The sequence below is a fragment of the Rhinolophus hipposideros genome (genome assembly GCF_964194185.1).
Source record: "Rhinolophus hipposideros genome assembly, chromosome: 5".
In the NCBI taxonomy this organism is placed as follows: Eukaryota; Metazoa; Chordata; class Mammalia; order Chiroptera; family Rhinolophidae; genus Rhinolophus; species Rhinolophus hipposideros.
This window is the reverse complement of record NC_138051.1, coordinates 69,246,275-69,264,977: the sequence shown is the minus strand read 5'-3', so window position 1 is coordinate 69,264,977 and position 18,703 is coordinate 69,246,275. Positions and strand designations below refer to the sequence as shown.

The 18,703-nt window shown below is 36.8% G+C and overlaps 1 protein-coding gene across 6 annotated transcripts in view; it reads right to left on the bottom strand.

Annotated features, from left to right (window-relative positions):
- Window positions 1-18,703, bottom strand: part of SYT16 (synaptotagmin 16) — a 225,714-nt gene that overhangs the window by 90,106 nt on the left and 116,905 nt on the right. For 2 of the 6 annotated variants that reach the window (XM_081048644.1, XM_081048645.1), the window contains one exon: window positions 9,324-9,990. The exons of the other annotated variants lie outside the window; for them this stretch is intronic. In XM_081048644.1, coding sequence (XP_080904770.1) covers window positions 9,324-9,846 — 523 coding nt within the window. In that variant the 5' untranslated portion in view covers window positions 9,847-9,990. The remainder of the gene's footprint in view (window positions 1-9,323; window positions 9,991-18,703) is intronic. 6 annotated transcript variants of the gene reach the window in all.

Genomic DNA, 18,703 nt, shown 5'->3' with positions numbered 1-18,703 from the left:
CTAGAGGTGGTGAAAGAGAAACCAGTTCCCAAAGATAATATTTGAACTCCTGGATAAAACACCGCATGAATCCAGATTTGCTCCCAGATTTATCAATTACTTGAGCTTACCCTCTCTTCTTTGTTTAGAAGAAATAGAGAAACCCCAATATATTTCTAGTTTTCTTCAGTTGTGCTAATAGCATGGTTTCTGGGACATCAGCAATATTGCCTCAACTTCACTTTATGGGTAAGAGGAAGTCCAACCTTGCAAAGGGAAGTATCCAGAGTAAGACACAATGGTTCATGTACAAGCAGATCTAGCATAAATCAAATGAAAATAAATGCTTGGTATTATAGGTCTCAATGAAGAAGAATAATTTTCCGTCTTTCTATACATAAGTTTAGCAATGGCTGTTTTTTGCAGGATCAAAATAGAATAAAAACCAGGTAGTCCCAGAAAAACTTGTAGTTCTTATTTTGGTTTTGAAATAGGCTCTAATAGTACAATTTAACAAGATAATGCTTGAAGTTTCAACTCTGTAACTATTTCTTTTCCCCCATGGAAACTGATTTTTGAAATGTTATAAAAGTTTGTGAAGTCTTTCCATGAACAAGAATGTCTCTTGTGATAATCCCACACCTGACATCCGTAAGCAAAAAATTTTTGAAAATTTCAAGAACAGCAGAAATTCCAAAGTAATAACTGGCTAGTATTACTGATAACTAGATGCCAATAAACTTGGGTAAAGCCCATTTTACAATCAATCCACCAAATACACTCCTCATCCCACCCCAATGCATGTCCATTTATTTTTCTATGTAAAATGTAGGACCACCCTATATGAGATAGCACTCACCCAATTAATATTTATCCCCCTATTCTGCTTTACTTTTCTACATGGCATGAATCACCTGACATATTTGTTTACCTGGTGAATATCAGACATGGGTAAGACTTAAATGTCCATTTTACCAGTTACCTATCACCTTCAAAAAGTCTCAGTTCACCTTCAGATTTTAACTCTTGCACAATTAATCTGCACTACTTCAAAATCTATACAACAGCCTAGACAACTCTTTAATTACTATACTGGTCAAGGTCCAGTGAGGAAAACAGAACCACACTAGATATTTCAACAGTGGGAATCTAATATAGAGAGTTGGTTCTACAGGTATTGGGTATTGAATGAATAGAAAGAATATGGAAATAGCCCAGAGGTTGTAACTGCAGGAAGTAGCTCCCATCCTTCCAGTGGGGGAAGCAAAGTGAAGCAGTCAAGGTTATTAGAAACTAGAAACTCAGAAGAGAGTCCTTATGGATATGAGGCTCAGACATCTGAGAAGGGGCCATCGCCTGGCTGCTGCTGGTGGTTCAGGAACTCAGAAGAACTGCTCCACAGAGTTTGGTCTGAGACATCTGAGGAGGGGAAACTGCCTGGCCAGTGCTGCCACCTTTGAGTGGGGTGAATGCTGAAAGAAGTTAGAGTCTAGAACCCAAACTCTGATAGCAGTGTGAAGGACTATGCTGGGGCACCCATAACAGGAACAGTGAGTAAAGACAGGAAAATGTAAGTCCTTTCTCCCTTCCTCCCATCTTCCAATATCCCTCTAATGATCCTTTAGCACAACATAGGCGAATACCCACTGGTAAAGGAGACCTGTGGTTATTGGCATTCCAGCCCCATATCCAAAGCAGGATATGAAAGAATGGATTTGAGCTGAGAGATAAGAGTTCAAAAGCCAGCACAGATCCCAATGTAATTCCCCAACTTTATTTACTTAGGAGAAAAAACAATTTCAACTGAAATGGTACAATGGTTGACTCCTGGCTGTATTATCACTAGTTCTCTCTTGCAAACCTTGTAGATTAATCTGGAGTACCACAGATGAACTTTAGGAGCATATGAACCCGTAAAATGTCATTACAAAATTTTTTTGATATATCATGTATGTATTTTCTGAAGAAGCAGGTTCATAACTTTCATTAAAGTTTCAAAGTAGACTATAACCCCCCTAAAATTTGGTATCACTCCCTCATGTTCTCACTCATTCATTATTTAAACTTGCTATGGAAAACATAAACAACTCTTAGATTCTTTTAATGCCTTAAGTACCCTCTTGATTATGGTTCTCTTGGTTACAGAGGAAAGGAACTAGTTTGAACCATCTTAAGAAAATGTGAGGGAGGGCAAGGGAATCTATTCAAGGGACCCCAACCCAGAAAGAAATTGCCTAGTGAAAGAAAGGGGCTCAAAATAGGACTGTGTCTTTCATACACCCCATCTAAATAAACTCCAGTATATGTGCTCAAAATGCATTTACATTGCAGAATTGTTTGTAGTAGTGAAAATTTGGAAATAAATTAGATGTTCATAAGAATGAAAGTTACATCAATATAAGAATAGATAAATTATATGTTAATTAATACAGTAGACTATTATACTTGTACAGCAGTTACTATAAACCAAATCTACAGGTATCTGAATAATTTAAAAGCATAACATTTAGTGGGAAGCAAAAACAAGTTGCAGGGCCGGCCCGGTGGCTCAGGCGGTTGGAGCTCCATGCTCCTAACTCCGAAGGCTGCCGGTTCGATTCCCACATGGGCCAGTGGGCTCTCAACCACAAGGTTGCCAGTTCAACTCCTCAACTCCCACAAGGGATGGTGGGCTCCGCCCCCTGCAACTAAGATTGAACATGGCACCTAGAGCTGAGCTGCCAAGGAGCTCCTGGATGGCTCAGTTGGTCGGAGTGCATCCTCTCAACCACAAGGCTGCCAGTTCGACTCCCACAAGGGATGGTAGGCTGCACCCCCGGCAACTGGACCTGGAGCTGAACGGCACCCTCCACAACTAAGATTGAAAGGACAACAACTTGACTTGGAAAAAAATCCTGGAAGTACACACTGTTCCCCAATAAAATCCTATAAAAAAAAAAAAAAAAAAAAAAAAAAAACAAGTTGCAGAATAACATGTTCAATATTACATCATTTGTGTAAACTTTTAAAACATACAAAATTATGTTATGTGTAATTTACAGATATACAAATATTCACAGCAAAAGAATAAAAACACAATAGTAATCATAACCCCCAAATTTAGATTTGTTGTAATTTTAGTAAGGAGAGAAGGGAAAGAAAACAAATAAGGGTTTGCAGGGAACTCCAATTATATCTGTTCAAGATGGCTTCTTTAAAATAAATCTGAATTAAATAAGGAAAAATGTTAAGATTTGGCAAAGTTAAATGGTGGGTTTGTGGGTATTTGTCATACCACGCTATTTTTTGTATGTTCTTGAAATGTTTCATAAATTTAAAAACTAGGAAGTGTAAAGGGCACTAAAAACTCCATTAACAATGGCCTAGATCACCCCCTGAGCAGAATTAACAAGATCTCAAAGGAACGGGAACTTATAATCACATCTCAGAAACTCTCTTCATTACAAGGCTCCTGTTCAGAAACAAGACTCTCTCTCTCCTCTGGGGTAGATAGTGGAAAAGAGTACCAGGGGAGAGAGAAAAGGGATTGACCGATAATAATTGGAGATTAAAAGAAAGGAAGAGGAGGATAATAGCTCAATGATATTTAAAAAGATAACAAACAAGCACACAGGTAAGACTCTCCTTCAAACAAGAAGAAACAAAATAAACAAAATAAAGAAAAAAAGGTCTTATTAAGTTTGTAATTCATACCTGGCTCCAGCTTCTTCCCCTTTAGGCCAGATCATTGCAAGAAAGATACATTCCTGAGCTTTTGTATTATCAAGTAATTCCATTATTAAAGAAAACTTTCTAGTTCCTTGGATACCATTAAAATAGAATTTAAGCTTATTTGCAGTGTAACTTACCTCTAATTCCTAAGTCATTCCTAATGATGGTAAGAAAAGGAAATTAGAAAATGGACTTTATTTTCTCATTTTAAACTTGTCCTTAAAAATGTTCCACCATCTATTATAAAAATACCCAGAAATCAAGGTAAAATTTGAATCCATATTTTGGCCATTTATATGTTACATGTTCTAACTTCTGTCAATGTAGGATTCTGTTACATGTCTGATATTTCTTTTAAAAATGACACAAAATTGCAAAATAAATAACAATGCAACATCTCCTTGCCTTAAATGGTAGCTCCTAGCATGTTCATGAATAAGGAGCTTTTCTAAAACATGCAGGTCAACATATCAAGAAAATTAACTTCATGAAGCGTTTAGAAAATAAATTTTGAAGCTTTTTGCAGAATACTAAAATGGACCAATCTGGACCACCAAGGAACATGATGGCAAATGCTATCAAATAAAGGACTAACAAATGAAGATAAATTCAACCAGGAATATGTTTACTTTCAAGAAAGCACTGTGCAAAGAAAAGGCAAAGTGCCAGTATTGAGAATAAAGGAAAGGTAGGATGCAATGTTTTATGTGCAGTAACACACTCAGTAGAACGGCAATACAGCCTGTATGACTTATAAATCAACTGTATTATACTGTTTGATACCATTTAATCTCAATTGCCATAAACCATCCTAAGAACATCGACAGAATAAAATACCTTCAATCCATAAAAGCCTGGGACTAACCAGCAACTACGAACACTGTATGATTCTCACTTCCATATCATCTTAACCTCATAATCTGATTGAGAAGTCAAATTATTTCACCCTGATTTCAAAGCCTACTGTTCTACTTTTTAAATACATTCCATGTAGCCAGAGTGTTTCTAAAGTTCTATATGTCAGTATCCTTGGAACACATGAATTCCATTAGCAGGCTATTTCAGGAAACAGTAAGCATATTTCTTGGAAACAAACACATGTGGTTAGAAAAACAGCCTCAAAAAAAAAAACAAAAAAGTATGAGGTGAAAAACTGAAAACAAAGATGATTTTGAAATGCAATTAGGACTCCGTCCCACCACATATCAAAGGTGTCATAATTGCTTCTTGACTGAGAATTTGGTGTTTTGGATTTGGGTCTTTAAACCGAAAAGCCTATCTTGAGATGGCACTATAAGTATATCTGCCTCTTAATCACAGGCAACTGCTAAATGAAGTGTATCTATTTTCTCTGTTACATTACTATTGGCAACCAGGTCCTCAGTAAGTGCCCAGAAATGTTTCCATGGTTACAAAAAGCATTCAGCATCCCTCTTGTTTTGGGCCAATTTAGCTTAAAAATCTATTGTGGAGAAAAATATGGCACATTAAGAAACATAAAATCAAGATACAACGTTACGAAAAGAATTCAAGGTTAAATGCGAAAAACAGGCTTGACAAGTCTTTTTAAAAAGTGCATATAAATCACTGATTAAAATGCTTCCTTGTCCTACTGTATCTCCAAATACATCTCTTTAATAGACGGCAAAGCAGCCCGTGTACTGCGTTTCACGTGATTCCTTGGTATAAGGGGAAAATTAGCATGTGAAAATAATTTAAGACTTAACCAGCAGGTAAAATTTAAAAAAAAAAAAAAAATGTGTTTTAACATTCCTAGAGCTGAGAGTCCAGTCCCTTATCCTAGTTTCATAGGGCCCTGGGGTATTTAAATATTTTAAGGAAAGAGAGGACTGAGAGCTTTTGTTCATTTGCTATAGGCATTTGAAGTAAATTAGTGAGCTATATCACATCAGGGAGAGAGAAAGGGACGCTCCCTAGGGGCAATTTAGTAAAGCTCTTCCATCTATAAAGTCATGAGTGAATTGCAACAAGGAGGTTGTCTCATTCTAGGTCTCTGCTGCATTCCCAACTCCCACTGCCACCAAAGAGCCAGGACATCAAACCCATTTTTGCACCTTCTGGAACGTATTAAATAAATGGTATAAGCTTTTCAATAATCTGAAGGAGAGGCCCGTGGCTTATCCTTGCATATACTTGTCCTTTCCCCACAGTGCTCTGTACATAGTAGGCATTCAATAAATATTTTATTGACTGAGAAGGGCCATCATACAAGTCCTCTCTTTACAGAGAAATGTTTCGCCCCATATTTACTTATGCATATGCATACATGCTACCCTTTATCATTTTCTATTGTTCTTATTTTCACTGTGAAATGGACAGAAGCAATGAGATTTAAAATCATGATGATATTAAAGACTAATTTGAAGACTTTCACTCCAGAAAGATAGGTGTTCTTTTCCATATTCTTCTCCCTACTTACAATTAAAACCCCTAGACATTGTAGATAAAACAAAGATAAGACGGAACTGTGCAGAGAAGGCAGACTGGCTAGGGACCATGGCATGCAAGGAACAACGTGCTGATGAGTGCCCTGCGCTCTTTTGCCTCATCTAGGTCAGACTTGAAGCTGGAGAAGCTGGCAACCCAGAAATGCCAATGGGCACAAAAAAAGGGGGGATGGACCTTGAGGAAAGCTTGCTCTCTGTACGCAAAGGACCAGGAAGGGGCAGCCTAGCAAAACAGAAAATTTTTAGACAATAAATGTCTACTCCAGCCAAAGAGCACAGAAAAGAAATTGTGTTCCCCACCCTCACCTACACCAGCAAAGGCCAAGTGGGAAGCCTAGACTTTCATCCTCACCAGGCTGCAATGAGGTACCCCAATACCTCCACTGGGGGTGCCAGAGAAGGCCACGTAGGGATCTAGGACTTTCATGCTTGATGACCAGTAATGAGCATCCTGTGGCCCCCCCCCCAGAATCAGAGGACACCACATGTGGAGCCTGGACCCCCACCTGGAAGTAATGATGCACCCTGCCCCTTCCCCTTGTGTGGTGTCAGAGGAGATTAGTGGAGACTCAGGATTTTCATTATCACCCATAGTCATAAGGCTAACCTCCGTTTGGTGTTAGTGGAGATCACATGGGGAGATGGAACTCCCAACCCAGCATTAATTAGGTGCAGCCCTGCAAGGGTTAAAGCAGGTCAAGAGGGAAAGCCAGACTTCTGCCTCCACCCACAGTAATACTTAGTGCCTCATTGCTCTGCCAGAGCCCTGGCAGACTCTCTTTTGGAGATGCCTTTTGAGGGGAGCAACATCAAAATAATGACTCTTTCTCCTTATATACTCATATTGTTTTACACACTGTTTCTTCTTACAAGCGACGATAATAGCTTCCTGACATATATTCTTTCCTCCAATTTAGCCTCCAAACTGATACTAAAGTGATCCTTCTGAAACAGACCTCTGTTCATGTCACTCTCTTAGTTTTAAGTGTACAAAACAAGGTAATAGACATTTATACCCCTCACAAAGTGATAACCCCCCCCCAATGTACTACTGTGTTTCCCCGAAAATAAGACCTAACCGGAAAATAAGCCCTAGCATGATTTTTCAGGACAACATCCCCTGAACATAAGACCTAATGCATCTTTTGGAGCAAAAATTAATATAAGACCCGGTCTTATTTTCGGGGAAACACGGTACCCCTCCGACATCACATACAGCCATTACATTCACTGCTGATTAACATCTTTTTGAGATTCCCAACTGCTTAGAGGATGAAAGCTAAATCCTTAACATAAAAAGCACAGACCTTCCCACTTGCAGCCTAAGCTCTAACCTCACAATCCATCCCTGAAAATGTCTGGCTTGCCAACATGTCTGTGCTCACACCATTTCCTCCAATTGGAATGCCTTTCTCTCTCCACTCACCTGTTAAACTCTGACTGTGCTCACAGTAGGCAGCCATCTGCTCTGTGGAAACTTTCCGGATCACCTTTGGCAAAATCATCCCAAATGTCACTATATACATAATTGTTGTAACTTTATACAAACTTTTTTATAAGACTTGTTATATGTAACTATCTTCAGGCTTTACAGAACTCCTTTAGAGAAAACCATGATAATCCTCTACCCAGACAGACAAAACCTCCTACAAAAAAAGAAGACAAAAATTACCAATAGCAGGAAATAAAGAGGAAGATTACTATAGACCCTACAAACATTAAAATGATAACGAGAAAACACTATGTCCACAAATTTAACAACATAAATAAAATGAAAAAAAGTCCTTGAAAAACGAAAATTGCCAAAAATCTTAAGAAAAAGACATATTGGGTGATCACTTCATAAATTATATAAATGTCTAACCTCTACAATGTACAACTGAAACATATAAAATAACATTAACTATCAACTATAATTTTAAAAAATAGTCACAGGATATAAAGTATAGCACAGGGAATATTGTCAATAATATTATAATAACTATGTACAGTGTCAGACGGATAATAGACTTATTGGGGTTATCACTTTGTGAGGTATATAAATGTCTAATCACTATGTTGTTTTGTATACCTGAAACTAATAATAAAAAAGACATATAACTTGAATGTTTCTACACATACAAAAGAAATTAAATTTGTATTTTGAAATCTTCCCACAACAAAAAATAAAATAAAAATAAAACAAAATAAAATTCTAAGCTCAGTTGACTTCACAGGAAAATTCCAGCAAACATTTAATAAATAAATAATACTAATTGAACACAAATTTGTCCGGACTATAGGAAAGGAGAAACATCTCACAACTCATTTTATGAGGCCAGCATTACCCAGATACCAAAACCAGAGAGAGGTACTGCATGAAAAGAAAACTACAGACTAATATCCCTAATGAAAATAGAGTTTTTTAAATCCTCAACAAAATATTAGCAAATCAAATCCAGCAACATATTAAAATAATAATATACCATAATCAAGTGGATTTTATCCCAGGTAGGTAAGACTACTTAAACACTCAAAAATTTATCAGTATACTTCATTTCAACAGACTAAACAAGAAAAAAAAATCATATGATCTGCTTAACCAATGCAAAACACTATTTGACAGAATTCAAAATCCTTTTTGACAAAAACTCTCAGCAAACTGAAATAGAAGGGAATTTTCTTCAAGATATTCTTATTTCAAAGATTTCTATCTACTGTCATCTCACATCATGTCTCAGTGAAACACTGTGAGAAGTGTTCTTGAAGTGTTAGCAACTGAAAATTTTGCAACAAGGATGGCTTTTTGCACAGGGTTTCACACTGAATAATATAGTAACATCTAGAGATTCCTAACCTAGGGGGGAAAAAGAGAACAATTTAAAAGATTTTTTTTTAAAGCATGAATAAGCACAAGGGGCTTCTCAAACAGAACCCACAGATTCATTTTCACCATTTCACTTGCTCAGAACTATTGTTTTGGAATAGAGAGCCCACAACCATGGATTTTCCAAAGTGTGATATATTAAAAATATCCCTATGGATTACATCTCTAAGAAGCCAGCGTATGTAAAGATATAAGAGAGGGACAAATAAAATTCATATGACAGCTAAAACAAATCGAAATAAAAGAATTAGAAATGTCTTTTGGAAGAACCCAGAGAAAATGATTACTGGCTAGCTTACCTTGCTTTTTTCCATTAACATTTTCTAAAATACCAGAGAGTTGGCTCTCAAAGCCATGTTGAAGGCCACTCCTCTGCTTTTCAGGGTGATGTCCTTCCTCAGCAATAGAAGAAAGCACATGCGGTGGCTGTTGGTCATCAAGGATCTGATTGGACCACTGGGACATGATGGAACGTGAGTCCTTTGCATGTTGGCCAACTCTAGGGCTTGAACTTTGGGCCGAGTCCTGCAAATCACTATTACAACAGGAGAAGTGATCCCCTTCAAGAAACAAGGAATTTGTGTCCTCTTGACTCCAATCATTGCTTTGTTCTTCATCTCCAAAGTAAGTGTCCTGAATCTGAGTATCATCTAAATCCTGGTCTAGCTTGTCACTCAATTTCGAGTCTTGTTTGCTTACGTTAACCAACGATGCAGATAATGCACCTCCCGCTTGCTGCAGAGCTTCATATGCCCGAGATATCCAGGAAGACAAAGGCTGGAAGAAGTGCTGAGCATCCTGAGACGCCATGGCCAACACCATGGCCAGCTATCTGATGTCTAAAAGTCCAGTTGTTCAGGTCTTTTGGTTCTCTGGACTTAATGTGAACTACAGAACAAGCATGATGAGAAATTAAATTGAAGGTCTCTTAATGGCTGTGAATATTTCACTCTCAAAACTTCTCAGCTGAAACAGAGGAAAGAAATACTTACACCTGTTAAAGTTACAACCTCAGACCCATCACCAAATGCCTAAAATCAGTGTCCAACAGCAATTAGGGACAAAAAAGAGATCATCGTTGAAATCTTAAGGCAGCTAAGTAAAAATGACTGTGAAAGTTTAAACATAAATTACTACGATGCCTATTCACCTCCACAGGCATGTGTAAAAACTCCCATTACCAGTAATGGGATCTATTTATGTGAACTGAGAGAAGTCATCCCCAAAGACCAGACCTAACAGTGTGAAGAGAGAAATGAATCTTCATTAAAAGGCAGTTGGATATGACATTTCAAAATACAAGAAAGGTTGGATGCTTCATCTACAAACTTGCAGATCCCAGAGAGCAGGCTAATAAGCATCTCTGCTTCATGACACACAGATTTATCCTTTCAAAGGAAATATGTGCCTGGAATTAAAAAGCTTTTAACAAACCTTAAAGTAGGAGTTTATATTTTTATGCAATTTCTAGAAATTGTACCTATTCTTGGGGAGCAAACAATCACTGGAAAACTGATGATGGCAAGTGGATTATGCAGCTAACTGGAGACATGTCCCTAGCATCTCGTTGTCTTTTTCTGCATTCCAACCTCCCCAAGACAGCCCTCCACGCCACGACCTATGAGACTCCTGAGAGACTCTTCTTCCCACCAGATTCACAACCTGAAGGAGGCAGCTAGAGGACGTCAACAGAGCAACAGGGCACAATGAAGGATCAAGAGCTAAATATGTGCATTTTTACATATACACATGCATACAAATATATACAAATATATACATATACTTATGTGTGTATATATGTATGTATCTCATTGCCTTTACACTGCTCATCAACAGCTCAAGATAAATATTATACATGACAGCAGAGCCTAAAAAGTCACTGCTTGTACTTTCTAGCCCATCTCTTTCATAGCAATAGCTTCTTTCTGACCAAATCTATCAGCAATCCCATAAATTTCAGCCCTCTTGACCTCAGGCTACTGCATTTGATATGATTGCCTATGTTCTCCTAAAAATTTCTCTGTAGCTTTTGTAATACCAGTCATGCATGCATTGATTCATTCAATAAACAAATATTGATTAAGTAACTATTAAGTGCTGGTACAATGCCAGGTATATAAGGTAACCCTGAGGCCTCTGCCCCCATGGAGCCCAAATTCCAGTTAAAGGGAAACTGAACTCTGCACTTTCTCCTTACACTGAATAATTCATGTGTCTGTCTTTCAGGCTCTTCCTTGTCTTCCCACCAGATACATATATGCAACCACACATTGTCCTCTGGTTTCTCCTCCTCCCCCTTTATTCTCATCAGATGACAGAGTGGTAGTGGGGTCCTAAAGGCCTCCTGCTGGGAGACGACTCTAATTCCTGAATCATTGAGTGTGAGGAGGTCTGGGGAGTGCAACAAGACAATGGGAGGGACCTCAGATCAATGGCTATTTATTAACCAGTTTGAAAGTATTTCTACATTTTCATGACTCACAGAGTCCTACCTTTCATCCTCACTGAATGTACAGCTGTGCCTGAGCTGTCCCCAATAATACTGCCCCACCTAGAGGACGCAGCCATTCCTCACCACTCATTGCTATAAAGCCACACTAACACACCGAGCATTTTCCAAGGTGACTGCTCTTGCCTGACTTCTGTTTTCTTTGCCAGGGATGACTTCTCTCCCTCCCCTGCCTGGTAAATAGTTCTTCATTCTGTACAATGAAACTACTATGTCTTCATCTACAATCAAAGATGTGGCTTCAAGTGCTCTGAATGTGCCTTTGATATAAGGTTTCACTTGGTGTGGTAACTATTTGTCAATCTTCCTATCTCAGTGTACTATGAGACTGTAAGTGTTTAGACTGTTCTTATACTTAGTAACTCCAGGACTCATACGGTAGGGACTCTATAAATGTTTGTTGAATGAATGAATGAATGAATGTTATTAATGAAAAATTTTAAAGCTAAATGGCCCTGATTCTTCCTTTTTCTTCATCTGTAAAGTGAAGTTAACTAGATGACCTCTCACAGTTCCTTTCTGCTCTGAAACCCAAGAATTTACCAGTATGGGCCAGAAAAGCAGTGAAATATTGAAGCTGAATATATTCAGCAGTAAGTTGCCTTTTCAGGGATTGGTTCTGTACTTTTGTCAATAACCACTGTCAGACGATCTCAGAGTGACTGGAAAGAGGCCAAATCTCAGCCTATATATGAAACAATATCTAGTTGTTATATTCCAAAATACTAAAAAAAGAAGAGCATCTACAGCTAGAACCTGAAAAACGATCTAGTTAGCAACACTGGAGCCCTTTCATTTCTGGCTAAAGCAGCCTAAAGCCAAAGGGCTATGTGCTGGCAGAGTAACCATAGAGATATCTTTGCTGCTTGAGCAAATTTTAACTTGATTGGTAGAGCACGCCAAGGGTAATACCAGATATATACCTGGCAACCTGGTTCTTTGGGGGCTTTCTTACCACTGAGAAGACAAAGTGGCTTCTGGTATAATAATAATAATAATAATAATAATAATAATAATAATAATAATAAATAAAATAACATGAGAAAAAATAGACAAGATAATACAGTCTAGGTACATAGATTTAAAGGAAAAAATACATATAAGGTCTGTGATAACTGAGAAGTCTTAGTATTTGAATTAACATAGTTCATGATACTTCTTATTATGAGAAGTTCAAACAAAAATGTGTGTGTGTGTCTGTGTTTATGTGTATGTTTTTTATATACAAGCTCCTACCACACAAATATCTAGGGAAGGTCTACCATTTAGGTCTACTATTTAGTACTTTCTAAGTACTAAATAAACTAGCAATTTAATGAAGAATTAGTGACAACTGACAAATACAGATGGAAGAAAAGCCATTGATATATTCCTAGGGGCTACATTTCTTTAAATTGTGTTTTAATTAGAACTACATTTTAGTTATAAAAGTATTTGATTTAATTAAGGTTATTTGAAACATAGGAAATGACTAAACAGTAAACATTAAAGAATTGTGTTTCTGTGGGGGGTAGGGGGAACAATCAAATTCCTGAGCCATATGCTTTATCACATATTTTGATCATTCTTACCAAGAGTAATTGTAAACAGAAGTGTTCCATACCCAGAATGATAACGTGCATGGTCCTTCAAAGGCTGTTAGTTAAATCTTTCTGCCCTCATTTTCTATCTGATAACAGATGCTTGGAGGGAGGGAGGGAGCTATGACCTAAGAAGAAATACCAGCTTCTAGGAGCTATGCCTTAAAAATCTGTTATTTTGGTGAAAAGTAAAGTAAAAGTCTGTATGCCTCTGTGATTTTTTAAAGGATTATCGGCTCCAGGAGAGATTCAGACAAATTCTGGGAGAAAATAAAATGTTCCCAACAATATGGTCCACAGGTCACCAGTCCCCGAATCAAAATCTTATATAAGTTCATCTACTAAAGTGTGTTCATGTTTAGCATTTTTTGAAGGAGAAGTTACCTTGAGAAAATTTTCTTTTTATTCTCTACCAAGATCTGTAGGGCAGTCATAGTAAAAGTGAAGAGTATCAGGTTTATTTATGTACTACAGAAATGTACACTGGAAACCTATATAACTTTACTAACCAATGTCACCCCAATAAATTTAATAAACATTTTTTAAATGAAAAAATAAATAAAATAAAGTATCTTCTTGCAGCCGTCAGTTAACTTCCTTGAGTCATCTATTGGATGTGGGTTACTTATTTTTGACCTCCTAGAGTGGTCATGAGGCAAATTAACTCTACAATTTTTATGACAATTATTATGCCTTTCAGAGAAAGTCATTTTACATTACCTATTATGAATAAGAAGGCTTAGAAAGTTGCAAATGCATGGAGTCAAAATAAGAACTACAAAATGGGCTGCAATCCATCTTTAACATGATTCAAGAGTCTACAGGTGTTTTCCTTTAAGAGCAAATTTGTTATGTGGATAGCAACATGTGTCATTGAGATAACATAGCTTTTGTAGCATTTGTCCAAAATGTGTTATAAATGCTAGAATCTTAACAAATATAAAAATGGAGTACTGAGGACTCTTTATATCAACAATATGGACACAATACAGCTATATTGCCACTGCTGGCACATGGGCAATTCACTAGACCCTTTACCACTAGGATTCAGTGGGACAGGTAATGTAGAGTGAAAAATGAAACTGTATAATCAAAATACACTTTTATCAGTAGACATTGAGAAAAACAAGACAGTATGAAGAAAAGAAACAGCAATGCTTTGGAATGACACAAAACAAGGCTCTGTGCTGGATTATCCATCAGGTATGCCATAGCATAGGGCAAATCATGTTACCTGGGTCACCAAAATGTCTTCACCAGTGAGCAGTAGCTCCTGTCTTGCAAGTCACTATGGAAACTACTGGTACACTACACAGTGTTTCTAAAGTATGCAAAACAGAGCCCAGTCCAAAACAGGCACTCAATATCAGTTATTATTACTAAACCAAAATTTGCAACATTTCAAAAGGCAAAAATATATTCAAGTCTTATAATCTTTTCCCTAGTATGCTAAGACTGCATAAAAATGAGACTATCATTGTAGCTAACATTTGCCAAACACTTTATAGTATGCAGTTCTTTTCAACAACTTGTATGAATAAAAACTCTGTGAAAGATATTTTACAGTTGAAAAAACTGAGACTCAGAAAGTAAATGATTTGCCCTTAGGTTCATACCTATAATAAGGAGTAAAGCTAGTATTCCAATTCTCCTTTATTGAATTCCAAATTCTTGCTTTAACCACTATTCCAAATCTTCACGAAATACCAATAAAACAGTGAAGACACTAGAAACCAAAAAAGTGACGGTATTTTTCTTATAAGTGACCAATGCGGAGTTCAAAGCCATGTGTTTCTGACTCCAAAGTCTATTCTCAATCTGTTTCCACTCCACCTTGGCTACCTATTTCACTAATGAAACTCTTAAAAATAAAAAAATATTGCAATTACTTTTCCAAAATAAGTGTAATAAAAAAAGTGTAGAAAAAAAGTCTAAACTACTGCTCATATCAAGCAATGGTTATTTTATAATATATTTTTCAAACTCTATCCAACAGACAGCTTTCTATTTGAGCATGATGATCTCAAAAAGACTAGGTTGGCTCAACAAGTTTTAAATTGCTCAGTTTTCCCCTATTGTAACAATAGCACCTTTTAAATATTCTCCAAGTTTTGTAAGCCCGTTGAGTATTTTGGAGTGTCTATTATATACAAGGCAGAGAGAGACTTAAATATGCTCCACAAATACTCAGTGGTTACAAAAACACACAAGGTCTTCAGCATTTCCAGAGAGACTAGTTAAAATGGCTTTAATGATACAAGTTTCTTAAGAGACCGTCATTGCTCTTGCACAGAAACCCATTTTCAAGCTCACATACAATAAAATTTTTCTTAAGGATTTAGGAACAAGTTATATTTTATTGATATTTAGCTTTTTACAGAATCCACCAAAATGAGGGAAAACTTCATTTTGCATCATCCTAGGTAAAGTGATCACGACAGACTTCTCACACATGCATACCTGTGTCCCAGGGTCATTGACCCCTATCAACTGGCCCCAAATAAAAGAGATTCTGAAATCTCAAATAATGTCCACAATATGAAGAAATGTAATCAGAAGGTAATGTACTGAAATTGAGGAAGGCAAAATGCAGCACAATTAACAGGAATTACTGTCAGACTAGGAGAATTACTCTCAGACTAGGAGATTTACCAGATTGTTGATTTTTGCCCCAAGAAGAGATAGAAACATCATTTGTATCAATTGAAAATGTTGTAGGCTCAAAAATAAGGAAAACTTATGAAAAAAAATGTAATCGCAGCCCTCTGAAAATAGATTAAGCAATTGTTTAAATATCAACATTATTCAGTGTTTGTTAAAGTTTTTTGTTAATTATAGAAGTAATATCAGCCTTATAAAAATTTGGTAAAAAAAGGGGGTGGGATTATTTATAATCTCTCCACCTTAACACAACTTTGATTTTTTCACATTTCTTCTATCACTTTTCCTTGTAATTTGCACAGAGTTGTAATCTATTATATGGGAACCCAAGAGTTATCTTTAATAACTCCTTGTGCTTTACCTAGAATTCATCCCCAAGGCCTAACCATTCTTCTATCTAAATAACTCTTGAATATGCCTGCTTTTTTTTAGCTGTACAGGTAATACCCAAATCCAAGTCACCATCATTTCCCATCTGAACCACTTCAACAGGCTTTCAAGTGATTTCTTTGCATTTTACTCCCACCTCATGTTTCTATACAACAGACTTTGTGGGTCTTTTTAAGATATATATTTGACCAATCATTCAGTGTTTAAAATGACTTAAAAGTATTTCCCATTGCTGCTAATATAAAGTCCAAAACCCTATACAAGACTCAGAAGGCCATACCTGGTTTGACCCCGTCTTATCTTTAGCCACTCTGTATTTGCTCTCTATTGGCTAGCATCTAGCCTCCTCCTTTCAGCGTCTTACTTCCCCAGGCTCCTCCCTCCATGCTTCCCGCTCCTGTTTCCCAAAGCCCACTCATCTCCTTTCAGAGATCAAGTTACACTTCACTTGACAGAGGCTTTGCCTAACAACCAGCCCGCCATAATCCAGACTCCATTATATGTCCTTCCCTGAAATATTCTCTCATAGCACCTCTTATAATTAACATTAACAATAATTGTAGCTCCTTGATGACTTACGTAATTATTTCTTTTAACATCTGTCTTTTCAACTAAACTAGCAGCTCCATGAGATCAGGTCGCAGGCTAATTTTTGTCTTTGCCCTGTTCTCAGCATCTAAACGACCACCACAGAATAAGTAATCAGTAGTTTTGAATATCTGAATATACACACATAATACTATATCCTGCTTCTTTCGTTTAACATTTTCAATGCATTTTGCATGCTTCCACAGTCTTTTGTGTTTACCATTTTTAATGATTTAATATTTTAAAAACTAAATTTTCAGTGAGGACCTGAATGCCTTTTTCCAAATTCAAATCTATGCAAGTATCTAGTCTTATAATAATATGCAATCCTTTACATCTCAGGAAAAAATATCCAGTATTCTCCATTAGAATGAGAATATCTCTAAATTATATTAATTCAGATATCATAAGTTTGACATTTATAAGAGCCTTGACTGGAGCTAGGCTAAAGCTGACTTCTATATTTACTATTAAAATAAAACAAAAAAATATGGCTGGCTAAACAAGATAACAATCATCAACATAAAAATATTTCAGGGGACCATTTACCTTACAATTATTCTTATGTTTTTTTCATTAAAAGGTTAGGAGTAGGCCTAGGTTTTTCTTTTCTAATCAGCTGCCAAATAATACTGATGCTGCTGGTTTACTGACACACTTTGAACAACAAGGTTTTATTGAGATATGATTTACAGGTCATAAAACCCTCCCATTTTAAGTGTATAGTTCAACAATTTTCAGTTAGTTCATTGAACTGTGCAATCATCATTATAACCCAGGGTTAGAACATTTTTATCACCTCAATAAGCTATCTCATGACCAAAAACAATTAATCCCCATTCCCACCCCAGGCAACCACTAATCAATCTACTTGCGTGTTTTTATAATTTGTCTTTTCTGGGCATTACATATAAATGAGATCATACAATTTTTAAAAAATGGTTCTGAGAGAGAAATAGTTCACAAGGTCTTCAGCATTGTGAACATTGAGCATTGAGAGACTAGAAAATAACACTGGAGGCTAACTTCCTATAAGATCCAGGTATGGTTTTTATAAATTTTAAACTGTATGCAACATGTTAGATGAATAAGCTTTTTCCTGGAGATGATGTTCCTATCTTTTTGAAAGTCTCAAAAGGATCCCTTATACTCAGTTCCAGCAACAAACAGCGTGGATCGGGGAGGTTAGACTATCTTTGAAAGATACTCTGCATCCAGCAATCAACACAAGTTTTAATCTGGTTCCCACTATGTTTGTGATGAGATATACATCTTTCACCTAATGAAATTCTCACTTATAGCCAGAAAACATTCTAGCACAAATTATTCTTCTATTGCACGTGTTTCTGCTTCATCCCAGGACATGGCCTCTAATTCTTATTTATACTAGCCCCTTTCTGTGAATGAATAAACATATCAATACTATTAAGTTGGAACTCTCAATCTAAATTAGTGCTAACAAGTGTTCAATATTTTTCCGTGTTTTCCTTTCATTTGTTTACACAAGCTTCAAACTAAGCAGGTATTAACATTGTTTATTACTAAAATGACTATTGCTACACATTTTATCTCCTTCATTAGTGGTTATCAAAATAAGGTCTCCTGGGGTCCTTAATGACTGGGCTCTTAGAATAATAATGCTAATAACATACAAATGTCAATACTTCTGTGTCTGGCAAACATTAATAATCAGATCCCCCTGGGATCCCATCAAAAGCAGCAGCCTTAATGGGATCTCTGTGGTTAGGTGGGAGGCATCTGACGTCTCTCGGGTCTGCCCAGCCAAAGTGGCCCCAAACAAAGAACATTGGAAAGCACTCTTTTTACATTACCTTTCCACTGGCAGGGGATTTCATGTAAGAACTGGGAAGCATTGTTTGCTCAGCATGATAATGGATCCAAACGTTCCTAACTAATTCCACATACATGTATGATCCATTTTATAGCATTA